The sequence below is a fragment of the Nasonia vitripennis genome, assembly GCF_009193385.2.
Source record: "Nasonia vitripennis strain AsymCx chromosome 1 unlocalized genomic scaffold, Nvit_psr_1.1 chr1_random0009, whole genome shotgun sequence".
In the NCBI taxonomy this organism is placed as follows: Eukaryota; Metazoa; Arthropoda; class Insecta; order Hymenoptera; family Pteromalidae; genus Nasonia; species Nasonia vitripennis.
Genome location: NW_022279596.1, coordinates 898,132 through 919,468, shown reverse-complemented (window position 1 = coordinate 919,468; position 21,337 = coordinate 898,132). Strand labels below are relative to the sequence as shown.

At 51.1% G+C, this 21,337-nt stretch overlaps 1 protein-coding gene across 7 annotated transcripts in view; it reads right to left on the bottom strand.

Moving 5' to 3' along the window:
• LOC100115969 (amyloid beta A4 precursor protein-binding family B member 1-interacting protein) overlaps positions 1 to 21,337 on the bottom strand; it is a 128,731-nt gene that overhangs the window by 17,480 nt on the left and 89,914 nt on the right. For 6 of the 7 annotated variants that reach the window (XM_031933447.2, XM_032601380.1, XM_031933448.1 and 3 more), the window contains one exon: positions 5,820 to 5,919. In XM_031933447.2, the coding sequence (XP_031789307.1) occupies positions 5,820 to 5,919 (100 nt within the window). Of the gene's footprint in view, positions 1 to 5,819; positions 5,920 to 9,828; positions 10,447 to 21,337 lie in introns of those variants that run through there. The other variant, XM_031933449.1, reaches the window with a different exon arrangement.

Genomic DNA, 21,337 nt, shown 5'->3' with positions numbered 1-21,337 from the left:
GCAAACAAGCGGCACGGAGTTTTATCGTCTCGAAACCAGAAATCTAATTGCCCTTATATTCCGCAGGGTATATATTTCCCCGGGAGAGTAAGTTCTGGCAAGAAGCGCGCAGACCTATAACTCCTGCATGTATACGCGCGGGAAAAAGGCAGGAGACGCGAGCCCAAAAATCTCGGAATTTATCGCTCGCTCGACTTAAGTATGTAACAACACCTACAACATGCTCTCGGGAGACCGTATATAGGAGGACGCCACGGCGTTTTACGGTCGAGTAAGTGCGCGCGTATCTCTCGCTCGCTCGCTTGCGGCCGCCGCCTTGCGCCGCCGCCTCTCGATTCTCGTAAAACCCGTAATTTACGCGAGTACATAAAGGGTCACCGTCGTCGTAGAGCCCCTTGCCAGGAGACAACCTGTGGAACACGGGCCGCATCCCTCGATCAGGGAGTAAAACCGAGCGCGGGATTTTCAATTCGCGAGACAGTCAAACGACTCGCGCACGTCGAATCATGATCGAATTAGAAAGCCGCACAGTCGCCTCTCGCTTTCGTCCCAGCAGCGGCAAATCACGCGACCTTTTTACAAGCGTTAAAACACTTAACAACGCGCGCAAATTGAACGTTTTAAGCAGATGAAAGCGGCGGCCGGCTCCGCGCCGTCGCGCATAAAGAGGAGCGCTGTAGGCTCGAGTGCGGAGTTAGTTTCGGAGCGCTGCTCTCGCACCTAATCGACTGTTGGCGTCGTGGGACGGGAGCAAAGCGCAAAATTATCGCGGCGTTCCCACGCGGCGCTCGGCGTCGTCCCGATGGGAGAGTTATGTGGTCCACGTACACATATACTATATAGTACGCATACACGCATAGCGAAGTGCAGTCAAGTGCCGCGCTCGCGATACGCGCGTAAAAACTTGGGATCCTCATCGAGAGCGCCTGTCTTTGTCTGTCACTCAGATGTCGCTCGCTCCCTCGATCGAGGGGATGTATTTTCGAATTTCTCGCGCGCCTCGCAGTGTCAAAAGAAGACTTCTCGACTTCTGCCCGCGGCGATAAAAATAGTCCTGGGGAAGGAGGATTAGACGACTTTACATCGAAGACTGTTATCGAGCCTATCGCGCTGCAGAAACATAATCTCGCAAGAGCCGCCGTAGCGTTAGACGAATGTGCGCGCACAATGAAAGAAAAGCGGTGGGAAACTCGTTTAAAGTCGTTGCAATGCACGCAAAGTCGAGATTAAGCAACTCTCACCGGGGCTCCTGAAAGTTCGACTCGCGCCGCGACCGGTGCGGAGCCCAATATAGAATACGGCTATCTCGGGCGCTTGCGCTCCGCATTTCCGTTCGTGTTTCGAACTCGCTAACGATCGGCGAGAACTCCGCTATACATACAAAAGCTGCCGGGCATTATCATAATTGCGCGCGCGGCAAACTCCGCATGGGTTCGTAGCAACTCCAGGGGCTCCTCGACGACGACGAGCCGCTCAAGTAGTTCCCGACCGGCGAGTTGTTCGGTCAACTCGTAGTAACTCGCGTAATAAGCCGTGGAATTCGAGGAGCCGAGCGAGCTTATCAGCCGCGGTCCTGCAGACTTGGTGCATAGGCGGCGTGTAATACACTCGCCGGACGGAAGAAGTGCTCGCAGCCGCGCGAGGATAATTTTCCCAGGTTTTCCAATTTTCTCCGCTCGCGCAGTGGTTCGATTACGCCGCTGCATTGCCGCGATAGCCTAATTGGCTAATTATCGTGATGGACGCGATTGTCATCGCGCTGAGCCAATATTGACGGAACATTCGAATTCTGATTTCCCATCCACGTCTCGCGGGCAATCAACGCAGTGCTAAAACATGTCCATTCCATCATCGCGCACACGCGCGGAGGCGACGGGAGCTCACGTCGCGTCCGCGTAATACGAAAGTCCATTAAAATAATCAAACGCTAGCCGGCCGGATAAATTATAATTAAATGCGGCCGACCGCTGCGCGCGTACGGCGCACACCTACGTCGCAGACTCGTGCGGCCGGGACACGGGAAGTTGCTGCAGGAGTAGGCAGTACAGAAACTCGCTTTCGAGTGTATGGAGGCAGACAGACTATCTCGCGCTGCAGCTGCGAGACTTTGCGAAAATAACGTGGCAAGACGTCCGCGCACGGACGAGACATCTAACGGAGGAACAAAGAGATAGCTGTGCGCGCACGGTGTCTGCGTTCCTCGCCTGCCTCTCCTCCGTATCTGCTGTCTGCTGCAGCTCGGTTTACTCTCTCTCTCTCTCTCTCTCTCTCTCTCTCTCTCTCTCTCTCTCTCTCTCTCTCTCTCTCTCTCTCTCTCTCTCTCCCTCGCTTGCCATAGACGACGGCGGGGCGGGCTATCTCTCGCGCGTCCGATAGCTGCAATCTAATTGATTCTCGCTTGCACACGACGCTGCCGCCGCTGCTGCTTCGACGAACACGCGGACGTGTAATAGTCGACGTTCCGCTACTGGAGATCCGCGAGACCGGAGCAATAATCCCGTCTCACGCGCGCGCCGCGCTCATCTCTCCTGCCTAACACGCTCGTTACGATTGATAATTGATCGAGGAGATGAACGAACGGGCGTTATTATAGGCAAGTTTTTGCTATGGCCGACTCGATTCGCGAGTAGCAGCAACAATGAGCCGCGATTAATCAACGGGACAGTCTAATTTATCCACGCGCAGATTGCGCAAGCGCGTATATCGCAATCAAGATCGTAATCGCGTTAGGCACGGGGAGCATCGATTTGCCGAGGACTGCCGTGAAAAGTAAAGTATCACATTCAAGTTCAATATTAACGAGAACCGGCAATAATGTCGCATTATCCCATCAATTGCTCGGGACAGCTGCCTGGATGCGACGTGCAGCCCATCAATTAACAATCAATACGGACTAGGCGAGTCTGCGGAATCGGAATATCAACTTTCGAAAGATTTCTCTAAGGGCGATAAGCAGCGCGAGAAAGTTGGACAAAGTTCAGGCTTATGAGCTCGTTCGTTATACACACACACACACACACACACACACACACACACACGTATACACACAATGCGCGCGTACATCGGCGAGTTCACGTACACACACAGCCTGTACATAGTGGGTCGTGATGCGGAGCCGGCAAAGGAGTGTCTGGGCGCCGTGTTTCCCACGTCTCTTTGCGCGCGCAGCTCTCGCGGCTGATTAGGGCCGCCGACGTAGTCGATGGCCCAATCTCGGACAGGAAGAAAAAGGGCGGCACGAGTGTGCACTGGGAAGCAGTTTGTGGGTGACGAACACGCGCTGAAGTGGGGGTGGGAGAGTTGGTTGACGCGGGCAGTCTTGGAAGACACTGATTGCCGAAAGCCAGGGCTTTCGCTTTGGACTTTGGGTAAACAGTCGTGGAGGAGTCTCCGCGTATCGGCTGTGGGGTCGGATTTTGTTGTTATAAGTGGAAGAAAAAAACACGGGGCCGCAAAAGCTCTCGAGAGCTTTTTCCAAGTTTCTTAATAACCTGGGGTCTCCGACCGTAAGCTTGATTTGATTCGCCTCGAGTGTTTGCCCGCGATGACAATCGATATTTTTTTCCGACGTATCAATTTCAATTTCGTTGTTACATTGAGACGCAGTAACGACTTAACAAATAATATCATCCGTCTACTGAAATCGAAGTGCAAGTCATGGCTCGAGAGGTATATTCGATGACGCCAGTCATTCTATTACAGAAGTTAATATTTGTTCCATATACCCTTGGAAAATGACAGCGATATTTTTTCCAACAAACTTTACAGCTCCAGCGAGATGAAAAAGCGCGCAACGCGCAACTACGTTGAAGGCGGCGAGCTTTCGTCAAAGTTTGGCACGCGCCGCTCACAAAAGCGCATAGTCCGATTCGAAAAGGGAAACTGTACGCGTGAGATATCGCCCGGAGGAGTCGTGCGAATCGGGACAAAGAGTCAAAACGCAGCCTCCGGCGGCGCATACCGCACACGCACAGAGATCGACAGCAAAGTCACGGCAAACGCAGCGATCGGAGAAAGAGCAAAACAGGCGGGGTAACGGACCAAGGCACAAAGACGGAGGAAGAGGTCACGAAGCCACGGCCGGGATAATCTAGTATACGAAGCGCATACAGAGAGCGCGCGCAATGGCAACGGGCACCGCGGCGAGCGAGCATAAGTCCGGCGATAGAACGTGAAACCCGAGCGCGCGGGCATTTTTCCGCGACTGCCGCCCCCGAGCGCTGCAGCAGCGCGTATATACTATCAAAGATGCGAGATAAGCGAATATCGACTGCGCGTTTGTCTGAAGCTCGAGGCCGATTCGCTTCGCTTCACCGACGCGACTCGCTCATTTTTCTCGGGCTCTGCTCCTTATTATGCAGCTAATAAGCCGGTGAAAAACTCCGCGCGCGACTTTCTCCGCATGCACGGGTGAGATGTCGCTGCTCATTTCGCGGAGCGCATGCTACGTGTGGGCGATTTTTGCACGATTTCCGTCAAGATTCGCGAGATAGGCGAGCGTCGGCCGCAAGTTGGCTCTACTCGGCCGAGCTTTACTTTCTCTCGAGGTAATCCGATAGCCGGCGGCGATCGAACATTGCGCGCAACGCTTCGCTGCGGTTCAATAACTGTACACTTTGCAACGTATTCTACGACTATTGAACTGCGGCGCTTCGCGTATTACATATCGTACACAATGACTTGAGCAAACACAATCAATTTCACGTTACGAGCTTTCGATAGCTCGCTAACCCAGATTTGTCTCGCTGCACGAGCGAGCGTGAAGAATCATTACACTGGGGTGAGAATGTATGGCTGTGTCGGATCGTGCGCGCAATGAACGCGCGGCGCGCGGGAACAATGAATCGCATTTCGGGAGTTCGACAAGTGGGGAGTGCATCCTCGATCGCGGGGCTGAGAAAAATCGAGCTGATCAAAACGCGCGCACCAGGCTCATCCCCCTTTTTCTCTTGCCACCCGTCCCGTCGCATATAGCTGTATACGGACAAAAGCGCATGGTTAACTGCGCGTAACGGACGAATATTTTCGCTTTGTGCTGTCATTGATGCGCGCGTCCGGGTCACCGAGCGAGTGATCAAACACAAAACGAAATTTCGACGTTCTTTGTAAGTCACGTTATGCGCACATTTTTTCTCGTCGGTGCGATCGCTGATTATACTGTTATCCAACTTTTTTGCGAGTAAAAAAGCGTAGTTAAAAATGTTCATCTAGCTCCTGCAAAGAAACGCTCGGCATGAGTTTTCGGGGCTTCTACTTTGTTCGCGAAAAGGGCAAACTTTGCCTTAGAGCCAGAATTCTTCGTGAAAATCCTGAATACTTTATGAGAACTGTATAGAGTTTTCCTCGCGATATTGCAGGAAATGACTGTCGCTGAGAGAGAAGTGAGCGGCAGCGGCGGCGCAGTCGAGAGAAAGGAAGAAAATAAACGCTGGCGCGCAGAAAGGCAGTCGATGCTATATACATCAGGCAAAAAGGCGAGGCTGAAATCGCTGCGCGCATTCTCTTGGCGACTGCCACGGCGAGATCCGTCAGAAGTTCGTGCGCTGGCGAGTCATCAGCCCGGAAGTTTCGTTTACGAGGGGGTTGCAAGAACGCGTCGCAGGAAAGTAGGTCACTGGCTCTCGAGTTCCAAGATAAATTGAAGCTTTTTCCGTCGCAGACTCTGCGCTGCGCCTGCCAATCCTTCGCTTTGGGTACACGTAGGATCGAGTTGAAAAATTAAAAAAAGCGCGAGCGGATAAGACGAATTTGTAAGGATTAGCGGAGCGAGCGCGAGGCGTGTAGCTATATGTATAGAAGAAGATTGAGCTTGTGCTTACCCTCGAGGTTAGCCATGGAAATTCTATAGCTATCGATCCTGGGTGTGTTGATGTCTGGGTTGTACGGCCTCAGGGTTGCCGAGCTTACATTGTTGAGACTCTGAAACAAGATTTTGAAAGCTCTGTTAGCACGGGATACACTGCACACGAAATAATTAATTGAACGCAAGCTTTTTTATTCTAAAGAGCTTTCGAGAGATTCCGAATTAGTGTTCTGCTCTGAAAAACGATTGCAAGCTGCGCAACCAATTTCCGCAGAGCGACGCTTTTGATCATTTCCCTCGCCAGTCAGCAAGCTCAGAACAAGATTTTTTCCCTGCTTGATCGACGTTTGATCGAGCTGTACATCAACTTTCCAATACATATAGTTTTAATTTTCGATTAAAATTAATGAAGGCTGAAGGATGAAAAAAGTTAAGCGACCCCAACAAATATAGGTACCAAAATGTTCGGAAAATTTGAAAATCCCGCAGCAGCTGACCAGCGCGCATTGCTCACTCAGGGCTCGTGCTGCAGCTCTCTCGCGGGCTTCCGGCTTTTGAGCCATTAGCCGTAAGTAATGCCGGCGAGCAGCGGCTCGGCCGAGCGTGCCCTGACTCTCGCCCGGCGTTTAATCAAGCGACGACTTTGCGGCCGCCGTGTATACCTGCATCGCATTGCCGACAAGAAAGCTCCCGTGCGATGGAAGTTTATTCTCGCTCGTCGCGCGTGCTCCAATAATAAATGCCTTATTTGAGCTTAAAAAGTGCACGCTGAAAAACGACAGAGCCCTCCATAGCAGTACATAGTCGATGTATACGAGCTATATGGCGTCGTTTGTGCGCGCTAGAAATTTATCGCGCGTCACTCGCCGGCCCTCGAGATAAATATAAATTTGGCGCGCAGGAGGTGAATGACTTGCGCGCCGCACACACGCGGCTAATTATTGTGTCGCTATGAAAATCCCTCGTGAAAGCGTTGCATTGTAAGAGCAGGAGGGAATAGGTCGAGAGCTGCGTGATTTATCGGCCGCGCGCGCGTGCGGCTATGTAAATATGAATATAAGTAGATCGTCCGTAAAACTGCACGCACGGTAATCATCCCGAAAGTTGCTTCTCCGTGTTATACTTTGTATTCAAATAGCCCCCTCTCGGTCAGCTGTTATTTACATTTTGAAAGGTCCGGCGAATATAAGCGTAAATTTGCATTACCAAAGGATATAGACATCAAAAACGATAGTGTTTCGCATTATTTAGCCCGGCGGCAGAAGCGGGCGAATAAATTAGCCTCGTATACCGTTACAAGCGCAGCGACGATTCAGCTCTCGCGTAACAAAGGACGTTTTTCAAAAATCGAGCGGCATTGTCTCCGTATAATCGCGCGCCGCGCGCGAGACGGTTTATAATTACGAACGCTCCGCACGCACACTGCAGTTTCCGATTTCAATTAGCGATAAATCACGCGGAAAATTTTTCCCATAATTCAGCACTCACTCGCGGAAGGTATAGTATGCGCGGAGGATATTATATTGTACGCGCGAGCCGGAATCGTGCTGAGGAAGCTGCGCCGTTCGAGCTCTTCGCGGTGCATTGTAATTATCCGGCTTGTGCGCGGAGGAAAGAAGGAGAGAACCGGTATGGCCTGCGTGTGAGAGTGTGGAGCTACAACATGGACTGCGCGCAGTACTAGGCCAGCAGGCCCAACAATTAGATTCGAGAGGATAAGCCGTCTCTTCCTGTAACTCGAGTCACTCGCACGCGCGTGCGTGTATATTTAAATTTCCGTCCACGAGTGCGCGCAGCTTCCTCGCGGAAAGATAGAAGCGTGAAAGTAGATGTCGCTCCATCCCTACCCACTTTCCATTGTCGCTTATGATACGCGGACACGGCGGACTTCTTGCTGCAGTTCACGCTCCAGTTGCGCGCGGCTCTTTGATCGGGGGTAGAAAAAACTCCGCAAGGTTGCTCGGCTTTTCCGCGTACTTTTTACGGGCACTGCTCATTAGCCGCGTCCACTTGTTTTGATTTTCGACATAATTGCTGCGCCCCCACAGTTTTCGGCGGATGATTAGTGCAGCGCGTATTTTCGGAAAAATTGATGTCTGGCCGCGCTCCGAAAATAGTCCGGAAGATATCCGAAGCTTCTATTTCTGAACTACTTAAGAGCTCCGGCAAACTAATTGAATCCCCAGCGCACGCGGACGCTCATAGCCCCGAGCCAGAGTGGAGTCGTCGCGTCTTTCGCTCCCGCGAAAGCGCATCAACTTCACTCTTTGTGTCCCCTTTCTCCTCCAGCCTTCCGAGCTTTCTTCCCGAGCCCCGAGAGCTAGCACCTCCTCCGTTCTCGTCGCTCTAATTTCTTTTTCCACGGCACTGCGGTAGCTCGTCTAGCGAGAGAGCAGAGAGCGCGCGATACAGTTTTGCGGCCAGGAGAGCTTACATTTTTCATTCCGCGGCTCTCCGGGGCAAGTTTAAACTTCGCTGCTCTTTTCTCCGGCAGTGCAGGGTATATATTTGTTTTCGTCGAGTAGAACGTGCGAGCGCCGGCACGTCTCTTTTAGCTCGTTCCTTTTTTCCTGCCTCGCGCTCTCGTCTCTTCCTCTTTTTCGCCCTCTATACATAGATACTCCTGCAGCGCTTTAACGCGAGCTTTTCTCGCACCTGAAACTGGAGCAATTTTTCAGCCAAGCGCCTGGCAAAAAGGCTCGCTGGTAATGGGAGAGATTAAAAGGGAGCAGCGCTGTTACTTTAAAGGCCATTTTTCTATCTTCCGCCCCTCTAATGGAGTGCCTCTGGTTCTTCTTCCAATTTGCCGAAAGTGTTTTTTTTTTTCAAATCATCATTCCGTGCCGGAAAAACGCGTAAACTCGACGGGCTCGTCTGTCCGAGGAACATAAAACAGCGCCGATGGAAGAGACTCGTGAGCGCGCGGAGCCCTTAAAAATCGAGAGATTTCCCGGCGCTGACGCGAAGGCGAGGACACGAGAGCCCTTGTGGAACAGGCTGTGCGGCTCTTGGCAAAGTCGCGTCATCCCGTGCGAAGCTGCATGGTCTCTGATTAAGAGATGGAAGAGTACCACGGTGCGACAATATCGATGTCTCTCCCGCCGAGTGAAATTTCGCGGCTTGAATGACAGTTTGCTATTCCGACACGCGGGATGCCGTGCATTTTTCACGTTTATGCTCGCGACGCGTTGACGCGCCGAGCGAACGCAATTCCAGTTGGCTTCAATCCGGGTACTTCTCTATTTTCAATTTGTATTTCAATAAAGCGCTGGCTCTCGCGCGAATAATCGCAGCATCAGCGCGAGATGGGTGCACAGGTATGAGATAATGTGGCTCTCGAGCACGCGCTGTATTAAGATGAATTTCCTCATTGCGCACTTCCTCGTTCTATATATCTCTTTCCGAAATAAGTGGTTATTACCCGCCGATGATTTATGTCACTCTATGAGCGCAAAACTCTTGATTATCGCAGTATGTAGCGATATTCATAAAGTTACGCAAGAATATACTGTAAAGAAACGAAGGAGCGAATCGTGTAAATTGCGCGCACTGTCTACGCTGGGGTTCGCGGGGAGATAAAACCAGTTCCGTTGGCAATAAAACGGCAATCTAGTCTGTTTGAAGTCCAGGGCTCGAATGAAAGACGCCTTTAATCGCGCGCCTAAGGACGACGCAATTTGAGTAATGCGCGGCGACGTCAATCCCCCCGTCTCTCCCTCGCGCAGCGTGCGAATAATTAAATATATATTACCGCGATTATGCTGGAGAGCGGATTCATCACTGGACCGCGTCTCGATCGATTCGCGGGGCTATAAAAGCGAGCACTCAAACTCTTGAGCTTCCGGCAGATTGCTTTCGCACACGCGTAATTAAGTTTTTTTAACGAACCGCCGGCGCGTGCTCACCTGACAAAAAGCGGAAACGCGCGAGCAGAAGTCCCCCCCCCCCCCCGAAAAAAGACCGGGAGCAAGCGAGACTCGTTTGCGTCCGGCTCTTTGAGATTTCTTGTCGCGTAATGTACTCACGTCCTCCATCGCCTTGTGGCTCTTCCAGCGGAAAAGTCGGTCCATCGCTCGGTGTCGGGGCTCCTTCTCTCTCAGCGCTCCGAAAAGTTAGCAGCGACACGGTCTTCCGCTCGCGCTCTCATTCTTATTCCCGCTGCTACTTCTGGCTCGGGGCACCGGACGCAGATGCATCGCCTAGCAGCGAGCCGCGGAAACGGAGCGCCGGCGTACTTGCACTTCTCCCATTGGCGGTCCTGCCCTCGCACGCGCGCGGGGATGTGCTTTTAACGCGACTCCGCTGATGGATGGCACTGCGCCGCGCTTCCGGCAAACACGCGCGCACTCTCTCCCTCCGTGTATTTGTGTACGTTTCTATCCTTTTTGCTTTTTGCGCCCGGTTTTGTAACTCGTCGCTTTCTACTGCGCTAGCAGACTGCTGGAAGTGTACGGGGCTAACGTAAACAATCACTTTTTTACGACAGCGCGCACTGGTATACGTACACTTTTTCGCGAACCAACGCACAGCTCGGAACTTTCGGAGGCAAACCGGGTGTTTGTGGAAAACGGCGGCGAAAGAGGAACACAACGTGCAGACCGCTCGGGCCGGTGGAGCAGCGAGTAGCGCAGCGAGCCGAGCACTGGATGCTGCTCCGCATCAACGTGGAGCCGGTACTCCGTCTCTCTCCTCCCTCCCTGCCTCGGTTCCCTCCTGTCGTGTGCAGCCGGCCCGTATGGGTGCGGCGCATGCGCGGCTATTGATTCCAGGCTGAGCGACCGGCTCCCGCAGGAGAGAGAAAGACAGCGACAAAGAAGAAGCAGCGGGACCTTTTCCGCGGGAGAGAGAGAGGAGCGGAGAAGCTTGTCGAGAGGGAGAAGGGCTCTTTTTCTCTCTTCTGCAGTGTGTATGGTACTGTGTACACGCATCGGGCTCCGCCGCACACCTGCGCTCGCGCTTCCGCTCTCTCCTTCCCTCACCCTCGTATAATTTTATCGAGTTTAACAAATTGTTGTTGTAACGCGTCCGTAAACAGCAGGGTCGCAGCGCCGGAAAATATGCGACACTATAAGCGAGTTGTACGAATTCGCGGACTCTGCGCGCGTATGATAATTGATGCGGTCGCCGGCGCCAGAGAAGCTACGGAACTCGTTCCTGTCGAGAGCGCGCTGATTTTCCGATTTTCGAGTTTCTCTTGTGCGTCAATTTCGATGACGAATCGCCGAGATCGGGATTTGATTCTATCGAATTAACAATTTTAATTTCATTAGAAAAAGCGAGGAGAAACGCGTTCTCTCGGCAGATAATTAAGCGGGTAACTAAATCCATGCGGTCTGAAACAGTGCGTGAACGCACGACACGACGAATTTGAATCTCAAATCCTGGCGGGCTACCGCTTTAATTTCATTCGCCACGCTATCGATTCCGCCGCAGGACTTTTACCCCGAGCGCAATAATCACGCAAAGTAGACGCGGCATCGAAAAGCTCGGATTATCGGTGCGACGCGTTTTGTATTCAGAGACCGCGTGAAATGGTTTCGGTCGCGCTCGTTTAATAATTATTATAATTAACAGCGAGTGGAAAAGGGCTCGGTGAAAAAAGCGAGAGACTCGCTCACGTGTGTGTGTATGTTTACGCGTAAGCCTTCCACGCCCGTGCCAGGGGCTGAGTGAACCCCCCGCGAGAGCTAGATTTCGCTCAGGTGCCGCACTGGAATCCACTCGTGCGTGCGCGCGCGGCAGCTCACCTCTCCCTGCGTACACACTGCGCTCCCTTTGACTGTGTGAACTGGTGTACCCGCAGGGGCTGCTGCATTGGCCGCCCGACGGGCTGCATCTGCTGATGCTGTGCACACCATAATACTCCACTGTGCGGTGCGACCCGGCTTATCACCTCCGGCAGCCAATCCCTCTACGGCCCCGCTTTCGCCGCGCATTTCCGCGCTTTTGATGAACTCGCCGAGTTTTTCCGATGTAGGTGCAGGGATCGGCACTGCAGTGAGCGACGGATAACGAGATATAGTCTTCGAAAATATAAAAGACGAGAAAATGGAGTTATCGTTGGGTGCCCGTCCGTGAACATGAGCGCCATTATTCCCCAGGGCGATGGACGACTAGTGTACGCTTTCCTGGGAAATTGCAGTGACACTGAGCAGCGATCGGCTTGCAGTTCGCGGAAGTTCATTAACCAGACGCGCCGGCAGAAGCTTACTTCGTCCGTGGCTATAGCTTCATCCGACGCTTCACTAGAGACATGCAGGTGTTCGCGGGATGCAATCTCGATAAGCCGGAGCTTCGCGCCTTTCGCTCTCCCCTTAATTGCGCGCACTGCACAGTGTATAGCGAGCCAACTTTCGAAGCCGAATTTCCCCCTCGTAAATTTTCGGCTCCGTTTAACGCACAATATTTCAGGGCTAATTATTTCAGAGTATTAATTCGCTTTGGAGTTCAATCTGCCGGTGGCAGTAAATTTTCTGCCGCGTATACACCTACTTGCCCGCATTATCTTCGCTGTAGGTATAATCGCGCTCGCACTGAACTTCCACGACGAAAATTAAACCATTATTAATGGGGCGCCTCACGATAGCTATAAATATACACAGGATTAGAAATTTTTAAAAACTGATCGTAACAAGATCGTTTCTGTATATTTCAAAAACTTTCTCTTGTTGATTCGTATCTTACTTTTTTCAACATTTCCAAACAGATCTGAGCAATGCCCCAACAAATCCGAGCAACGCCGTTGAAACTTTGCAGTCGTCGTAAAACCTTATCGACGCCTTGCACGCATTACGACTTCCGATTTGTTCACGAGAGCGGCATAAAAAGAGTAATAGCGAACCCAGCAGCGGCGCACGGTAGCGCGTAAAAAATTGGTAAAACCGTCGTAAAGCCAACTTTTATTAGCCGATAACGAAAAAATTGGGTCGATGATTTCCTTCCTTCCGATGAGCCGCTGGTGCCGGCGAGGTCATCGCGCGTCCGCTCTATAGCCGCGACGTGGGATTCGAGGACGTACTCGCACACACACGCTTTGAATTCCGCCGCTGGCGCGATCGCTCTTATCAGCTCGTTTGCGCGGCCATTCATCTGACGCGCCGAACTGACGTTTCCGTCGGCCGGAAAAAACGAATTAGATGGCATCGACTCGAGCAGCCCCCGAAACTCGGCGGAGGGAGAGGAGGCTACGTGTAGGAGAGGACCCTCGACGAACAATCGACGTCAAAACACGATTAATGCGCCTCTCCTTTGATTTTCCCGCTCGATCGATGCCGCGCGATATGATGTCTCGGCGACGACAAAGGGAAGGCCGGCGGACTGCGCTCATCCCCCAAGGCAAAGCAAACATGCCTGCTTTTCTATTTAGGGCAAGGGAATTTCTCTCCCCCGCCCTCCCTAATGCATATCACTTTTCACGTATTGTTCGAGGCTAGCTGTTGTCCTATTTTTCACTAGAGTAAATATTTGAAAATAGGTTACGTTCCGCGAGGGGGGGGGGGGATTTGCCAAATACATGGGTCGTTATTTTTTCCGTCAGAACAATAACGTAATTCGCGATAACTGTTTTTGCAGCGGGAAACGAAAATGATCCACGCCGAGAGTGGCAGCGAATACAAATGGAGCGGATAAATGCGATGAGTCGTAAAAATCAAGAAAAGCGTGCATTCACTGCTGACGAGAGTAGCATCGCTGACACAGTATATATGGGATACGCGCACACAGAAATTTACTTGGCTGGCACTCAAGAATTGATCGCAACGATGCGGCAGTCCATTTCCGAATTGGTGAATGAAATGTTTATGCTCGCGGGGTATCTTGTGTGTCGAGCGCAGAACCGGATTCAAGCAAATGGCCCGATTGCCAAGTTAACCTAGATGTGACTCTCGATAGACGGGCCACTCCAGCAGATTTCGTTTCAGTGCAAACCTATATCTCCTCGAATCGAACATCTTATCCCTATCTCTCGTCTCATCTCTGATCGCTGCGTTACATTGCATCTTCATTTAATTGCAGCGTACGATTTGTCATTATTCAATTGCAATAAATAACAACTGCTCGCTTCAGAATCACATTCACGTTATCGCATGCAAAACCCTGGCGAATCAGGACATAAATAATGATCGCTCGGTTCTCTACAATGAACCACTAGATAATGCATGATGTTTTATAAACAGCGTCGGCTACTGGAAGATAAGAAGCTCCTTTCAATTATGGCTTGATGATAAGCTACACAGCGGCCGGAACGTTCTCTCACGGCTATCTCTTGCTATAGACGCTAATGAGACGTCGACACCGCCGTACTCTCTTGTCAGGATTGAAAGACGGCGTCGAGGCGGAGGTTTTTCCAAAAGGCCCCCGATAAAAGCAGTGGCTCTATACAGTGAGTTTCTATTATGTTTGAAGAAAAATGCCTTAAGAAGCATCAAAGTTTTAAGATAATCGATGGCAATGCGTTGCTCAACTGCAAATAAAAGATTCGAACAAAGAATCATGAGCTTGCTCCGAAAAGAAAATCCAAACACTGAAAACGCGTTGTAAAAAACCATACAACTTTGCAATTGAGCGTTTTTAAAACGTAAAATATAGATCAGGGTTTGCGGCGAACATTACAGTTTTCAGAGGCGCAAATAACAAGTGAGTATCCACGGCTAGTAACCGGCGCGCTGTGTATGGGGCGACTAATGCAATGCGAAAACAGGATACCGCTACCGTATTGTGACATATTTCCTCGATAAAAAGGACTTGCACGCGCGACCACGACAAGCGTCTGTATAGCGCTCGCCTTGCTTCGCGAGAGTTGCACGATATGTTTCTTCACTTTTTATCTTCCTTTTTCAGACATTATTCGACGTATACACACTTTTCTCAATTGATCTGCGCCGGAAAATTTTATTGCTTCAGTAAATTCCTGCGGCGATCGGTGTGATATTTTCTTAGCGCGACTGATCGACTGCCACAGTCAATATTTTATCAGAAAATTTGCTACGCTAGTAAAAACTGGCAGTATGGTCGTATTTTATCTCAAAGGTAGATTCGCTTCATGAAACTGCCTTCTGTTTTGATGGCAAACGAATATACTCGACGATAAAATTTGCCTTCTTATTACACGCGAGCTATAAAAGCATCGATGCGTGTGAATAAATAACTTGGCTCTTTCGGTCCCTGCTCGCCGGAGAAAATCCCTTCCACGACTATAGTAGGAATATCGCGCGAGTAGCTGGGCATGAAAAAATCGGATCACGTAGTTGCCGAGAGGCGAGCTTCTCTCGCCTCTCTTTTTCGCCGGCCAGATACCCCGAGCGCTCGCGGGAGACAAAAAGTTTAGCGGCAAAAGTGCCGCGGCTGTAACCGTACCAGCAGCAGCAGCAGCAGCAGCAGTAGAGCTGCATCCGCTTCCGCCTCCCGAAGCGGACTCGCGGTGCGCTGTTCTCCATAGCGCACACGTTTCGCTGCATTTAATTCCGCGCATCCTAATCGTCGGCTCACGACGCCTGAATATACAGCGACTGAAGAGCTGCGATTAGGCCTTCCGTACGCGTACTGGAGTTATCTGGATGCGACTTGATCGTGTTCGTCATTCGGAGAGAGAGGTGTGTGCCTGTGCCGTTGCGTTAATCGCACGTTCGCTTTTATGCTGCAGCGAATTCGTGCTGAACGCGAAAATAAGTACTTTGCCATATTTTCTGCATGATAACGGAGAGAGAGCGCAACTTTTTCGAGTTATTGGAATTTTCCAATATGCATCAATAACACGCGAACGTGACCTTGTATCGATCGATAATAAAGTTTTCACGTTCGATCAGTTTCCATGTGCATATTTTGGAGTTAAAAATTGAAGCTCCCCTTTGAGTTACGAATACCTGGCTTTGTGCGTATGCAATCGGGTGAATTATTGTCGGTTGTGCAACTTACTGTCGATGGCAAAACCAAAAAACTGTGCAACGATGCTGGGTCACTCACCTTGAACAAACAGAGGAAAAAAAAACGTTAATGCTGTGCGCAAAATGGAGGAAGAGCAGTAAATAACGCGCCTACGAGTGTATTTACTGTCGTCGTTGACAAAACAAACGCCGAAGGTTATATTCGCGCAGCAAGTGCAAAGTATGGCCGACACGTACACAATACGCGTCGATTGGGTCCAGCACGCGGTGCGTTTTTCCCACGATTCAGTAGCCAGCGCGCAGTTATGAGCGCCACAAATCGAGCGTAGGCGCACACGCCCGTGCGATCGTAAACGGGGGAGTTTCCGGTATATGGCTTTCTTCGAGAGCGAGAGTGAATAACTCGACTCCCTAACCGTGAACGAGCGTCGCCCTTCCTGCCCAACTCCGGATTCTAAATTTGTACGAATGGCATCGCGAACTATATTTACCAGGGCGCGCGAGGGAGATTCGTGCCCCGAGCTTGCAATAATACTCCTATAGCTCGTATAGGTATCGAGCTCATATCGGCAGCGCGTGCATTTGCCATTTTGGCGCTGGGCGCGTCACAAAAGCTCGAAATCGGAGACTGAATCAATATTTTCGGCCGCTGGCTGGTGCACCGTCGACGAATGTCGGATACGTCGGCGAAAATATTTTTGCGCCGAAGCGCGCCGAGTATTATTCTGATGGCACTGCTATTTCGGGGGATAACAGTGTCTGTTTGATAGCGCTCTACTGTTTTTATTACAGTATCGATCGACTGCGCGTCCGACGCTAATATTCACGTGTTTGTTCAGATCAACGAAAATATTGTGAATTTTCAGACGCAGAACATAACGATTCTCTCTTTGTTATCGAGGAAGGGAAAACCGCATCTCACAGCTCATCAGCGCAAAGTGTAAAGGCCGGCATGATTCGGCTCTATTTCCGCTCGGCGAAAACGATAGCAGTGATCTAAGAGCTTCTCTCGCGCGCTCGCGCGAATTATCGTCGTCGACTCGTTCCCTCGCGCACAGCTGACGCGCTGGATCCAGGATTATTTCACCAGGCAGCTATATTTACCCTCGAGTTCACGGCTGCACTGCACGCGGTGCATTACACTCCGCGTCAAGCCGCGCTGGAAAATTATCGTGAGATAGAGGGAGAGGGAGAAGTTTCAAGATTGCTGGCGAGCGAAAGTGAACGTGCGAACACGACGAAAAGCAAAAATACGGCGTGAAAAAAAAACGTGAATATTAATTCGATTTACTACCGCAGTCCGCGCGTAAAGGGACGTTAATTTAATGAGTCCTGGCGCTTGACAAATAAGATTTCTGGACAGCGCCTGGTTGGCCCGTAATGATAAAGTCCACCCCCGCTGGAATTGCGTAAGCCACGTCGTAACGCGGAAAACACTTGGGCAAGGAAAAAGGAGTTTGCTCGGGAAGAAAAAAGAGCTAGTCGTAAAAGTCTGCGCGAGGATGGGAACGAAAGGGCTTTCCCAGACTCGTGGGCGGCGTAAGCTCTAAAAGATTTTCCCCCATTTTTCGCACACGTGCAGGTGGGTACTAAAAAGAAAACGCCAGTGCACGATCCATAAAATTCAATTAGCAGGCACGGTCGACCCGAAACCTGCGACTGGATAATTGGGAGCCATCGGCGCATCCGCATAATCACAATGTTGAAGTCGGTGCGGCCTATGAATACGTTGGGAATGCATGAAGCAGTGGCAGCAGCGAGTCAAAGTTGTGGGAAAAGCAAGCAGCTCGAGGCAGTTCGAAGGAAGACGTGAGGCCTCTGCGATTGTCAACATCAAAAAGATCAGCGGAACCGCGGGAGCCCCGGCGTGCAAACGAGCCACCCGCCAAGACAAGCGCGGACGGCAGAGGAACAAGCGCACGATCTCTCTCTCTCTCTCTCTCTCTCTCTTGTACGAGGGTCAGCCTCGCTGCTGCTGCCAAGACGTGATGAAAAAAGAGAGATATCCAGGGGACTTTCGAGTTCCCAGCGCGAGCGTACGCGGGAACTCTCGTCGAGTGCGGTCCGCTGATGACCCGGGGTCGAAAAACTTTGGGCTGCCCCCCGCACCGCCAGTGCATTGGCTTCGAGAAAAAAGACACGGGAGAAAAATCGGTCGCCTCTCTGACACAATTCGACCGCCACCGCCGGCGGCCTGCAGCTCAACGGGTTCGTTGTTCCTCGCTCGAGGGCTGTAAATTTCACTGCTCCGACAATGAGCGCCGAGGGTCTGCCCTCGAGAATGCGATCGCGCTTGTTGGTGTTTGTGGCCGCAGCTCGCTTTCCAGGCTCTTATATCTATTCGTGCGTCGGAGCGCTATGGGAAGTGCCAGATTAGTGGGCTACGCCTCCTTTTCCAGATTTTTTAAGAGCCATCCTGCCTCCGCCCTGATTGATGAAGCTTCGCAAGACGACCTCCGCGGCTATTTATCGCTTCATTTCGTGCAGTCGAGCTCGGCGGACATTCGTTAACGATTTTTAAAATCAGACTCTAACGATCTGTTGTGACGCAACTTTACCGACGACTTTGAGAAATTTACACGCTATCCTTCCAAGAGAATTATTTTTTTTTTTTATATTCGGAATCGAAGGGGATGAACCGCGTGATTAAATACTGCAGTCGCGATAAGGATATCGAGAAAGACAGATACCTATATCCTCAGTCGCGCCTGAAATAACAGCTGCGCTCGCGGGGCTTTATCGACTTTGACGGAAGATAAAAGAGCGATTTATCTGTATACAGCGCCGAGACGGTTAATATTTACTCGCGCGATCCCTCGGCTTCCGTTCCGCGCACGAGAAGTTCATGGTCACGGAGCATGTGTGCTCGAAGAACTCGTATACGAGTGAACGCCCCGTTACAGATCACACTTTTTCCTACATGGAGATTCATACAATCGAATTTACCATCGAACGCGTACAAAGACGGCACCAGAGTTAATTGAGTTCCCGCGTGACTCGAGCAATGAATGCATTATAAGCGCCGAACAAAATAACGCATGCATAATGAACGCGAACAAATAAAAAGGTCCACGGGCTGCGCGCGAGCAGCTGCATGTATAATCTCTTCGACGAGCGCGAGCCATCCCGAGAAATGAATAAACACGTGCGCTAGCTGCGGGGATAAAAGACGCCAGAGAGTGCGCGCATATCGCGTGTTTTTCATGCGAGCTCGCCCACGCGCGCCTTGACACCTTCGCACACGAGCGTATTTTTAATCTCCGAGGCGCGGCGCCGCCTTTTTCTTGCACCCTCCGGCTTTCGTCGAGCCTGCTAGTCCAGGTTGCACCTTCTGTCTCGTATTCCTTCGCGTACATGTTTCTCGAAGACAGAGGGCTCCGATCATTTGTATGCCTCCTTGTGGCTTACCAGCCTCCAAGACAATGCCGCTTTATTTCCTCTTTTTCATCGTTTCGTATCGTTAAGCCTGCCTTATTGCGCGCTCGCGAATTCCTCATACGATTTTGATGTGCCCCGCTGTATAATAAAGCAAACACTCCGCGGTCTCCTTGATTTTTCAATTATGCTCGCTCATCCCCCTCTTGGTACTCTCCCTCTTTCGAGCTCTGTTTGCGTTATTCTCTATACGCCCGCGCATCGCATGCCCTGTTTTTCCGTACGCGTGTGTGCCTTGTGGCCCACGCACACGCGCGCGCATGTATAGACATTGTTACAGGCAGGCTGGTGAGGCACTTTGACTGGAATAGCGACACACGGGGCTTCATTGTTTACCTTTGAAATTACTTCGCTTGCATCGATTTGCGGGGATTTACGCTGTCGGACCCTCCCTCTGTTTGCGCTCGCCTTTCTCCGTATAATTATTGTTATGAAAGTCCTTGATTCTATTGATCAGTCGCGAGCTCTTTATGCGTTTGTCACTTTTGTGCAAATGCGTAAAGAATACAATTCTATTGAGCCACACAATCTGACACGCGAACCGTGAGCTACGAAACGAAAATGACACGTGCGCAACACTCGCGCCAGCATAACTTCAAATAAAAACAAAAATCCAAACTGATGCGAGGGATAATCCTACCGTGTTGGTCAAGAAAGCGAGCCCCGGAGCTCTTATTTTCGAATTTGTGTCACGGCGTCGGGACCCGGCGCACAATGGGAGTGAGAGTTACGCGGCTGACCCCGTCACGCAGATGCACATAAGCCTGATTAATTTCCCTTATCTCTCGCTCGAATGCATAATTATGCTCATTACGTAATAATAAGACGGGGAAATGGGTCGACAGCCTTCTAAATAATTAGTGCCGATGCCGTGAGTTGATTGGATTCCACGATCGACTAGCTGCGGCGTAAATAAACAACGTCTCTCTGTTACAACCCCTCATATATTTCTCGCAGTCATTTACAACCTCGTTCATGAATATCCAAAGCCATCAGGAAAATCCTAAACACACAAGCGGATATAGCGTGCGGAAAACGCGCCCGGGCGAATCATGCGCGAGAAGCGACCCCATTTTTCACTCTCATGAAAGCCCGCTCGGCAAGATAAAAATTTGACACGTGCCCGACACGTACCGCCGCCGCGCGGGGCGTGGAAACGTCCGCCGCGTCGCTCCCCGGGGGCTGCTTGCTTGCGTGACGTCGTTGCAGCGGCGAATTATGCGCGGACACGTGCCTCACCTTCCCTCGTACTATGCTGCGCGTGTATACCTATATACAGCAGAACACGGCGATTTTCCGGAAAAAAACCGTGCACGGCTGCAGTTTCGAGATTTTCGGAGAACGTGACCTCTGCGAGGCTTCTTATTCATATTGCAGCTGAACCGATGCGATACGGAGGAGCTCTGGGAGGGGAGCCGGCGTACTTATTGATCCCGAGGTTCAAGGGCGAAGGGTTGGCCCTCGACAGATTTATAGGTGCTGAGCACTTTAACGCTCTCGTTTTCTTATATGCTAAGCGAGGCTCCAGAGAGCTGCCGGGAGGATATTTTTAGGGGTACTTTGTTTGAGTTTTTAGGATGAAGCACTGAGCGGTACGTGAGAACGCCGCGCATTAAAGCGCGCAATTACGGTTAAATTGAATTGACCGCAGCTCCCGAATGAATTTTGCACAGCGTATTTGCGAGCCGTCTTCCCATTAGGCCGCATTAATCTGAGCAGTCTAGAAAGTCTGGAAAAAAGACACACACATCTCACCAAAGTTCGCATGCAGCCTGCATCGCATCAGTATTCATCGCGAAAGATCCCTAAGCCAGCCGGTCGCGATTCGATGTTCCTCGAAAGTTTTTAACGCGTGTCGTGTTTATCAAGCAGCGGCGCGCGAGCCCGTACATCACGGGCGCATATCGCAAAGTTTTCGGACGTTCCCATCGCCGCTGGTGTCTCTGCTCTTTCCTGCGGCGAAAAAAGCCAATCTTTGTATTCGCGAAAGCGCAGAAACGGCGTTCAAGGCTATAAGGACGGCGAATCGACGCCAGGAGAAACATCAGAGGAGACGACGGACAGTCGAATATAAAAGCGCGAGAACGCCCCCTCTTGCGCTCACGCACTCGCTCGTTTCCCTTTCATCTCCCTCTGCTTTTATCAGGGCCGCGCGCCACTGGTTTTCTAACGCTTTATTTTCTCCGCTCGCTTTGTTGTTTCGCGCTGCCGCTCTCCT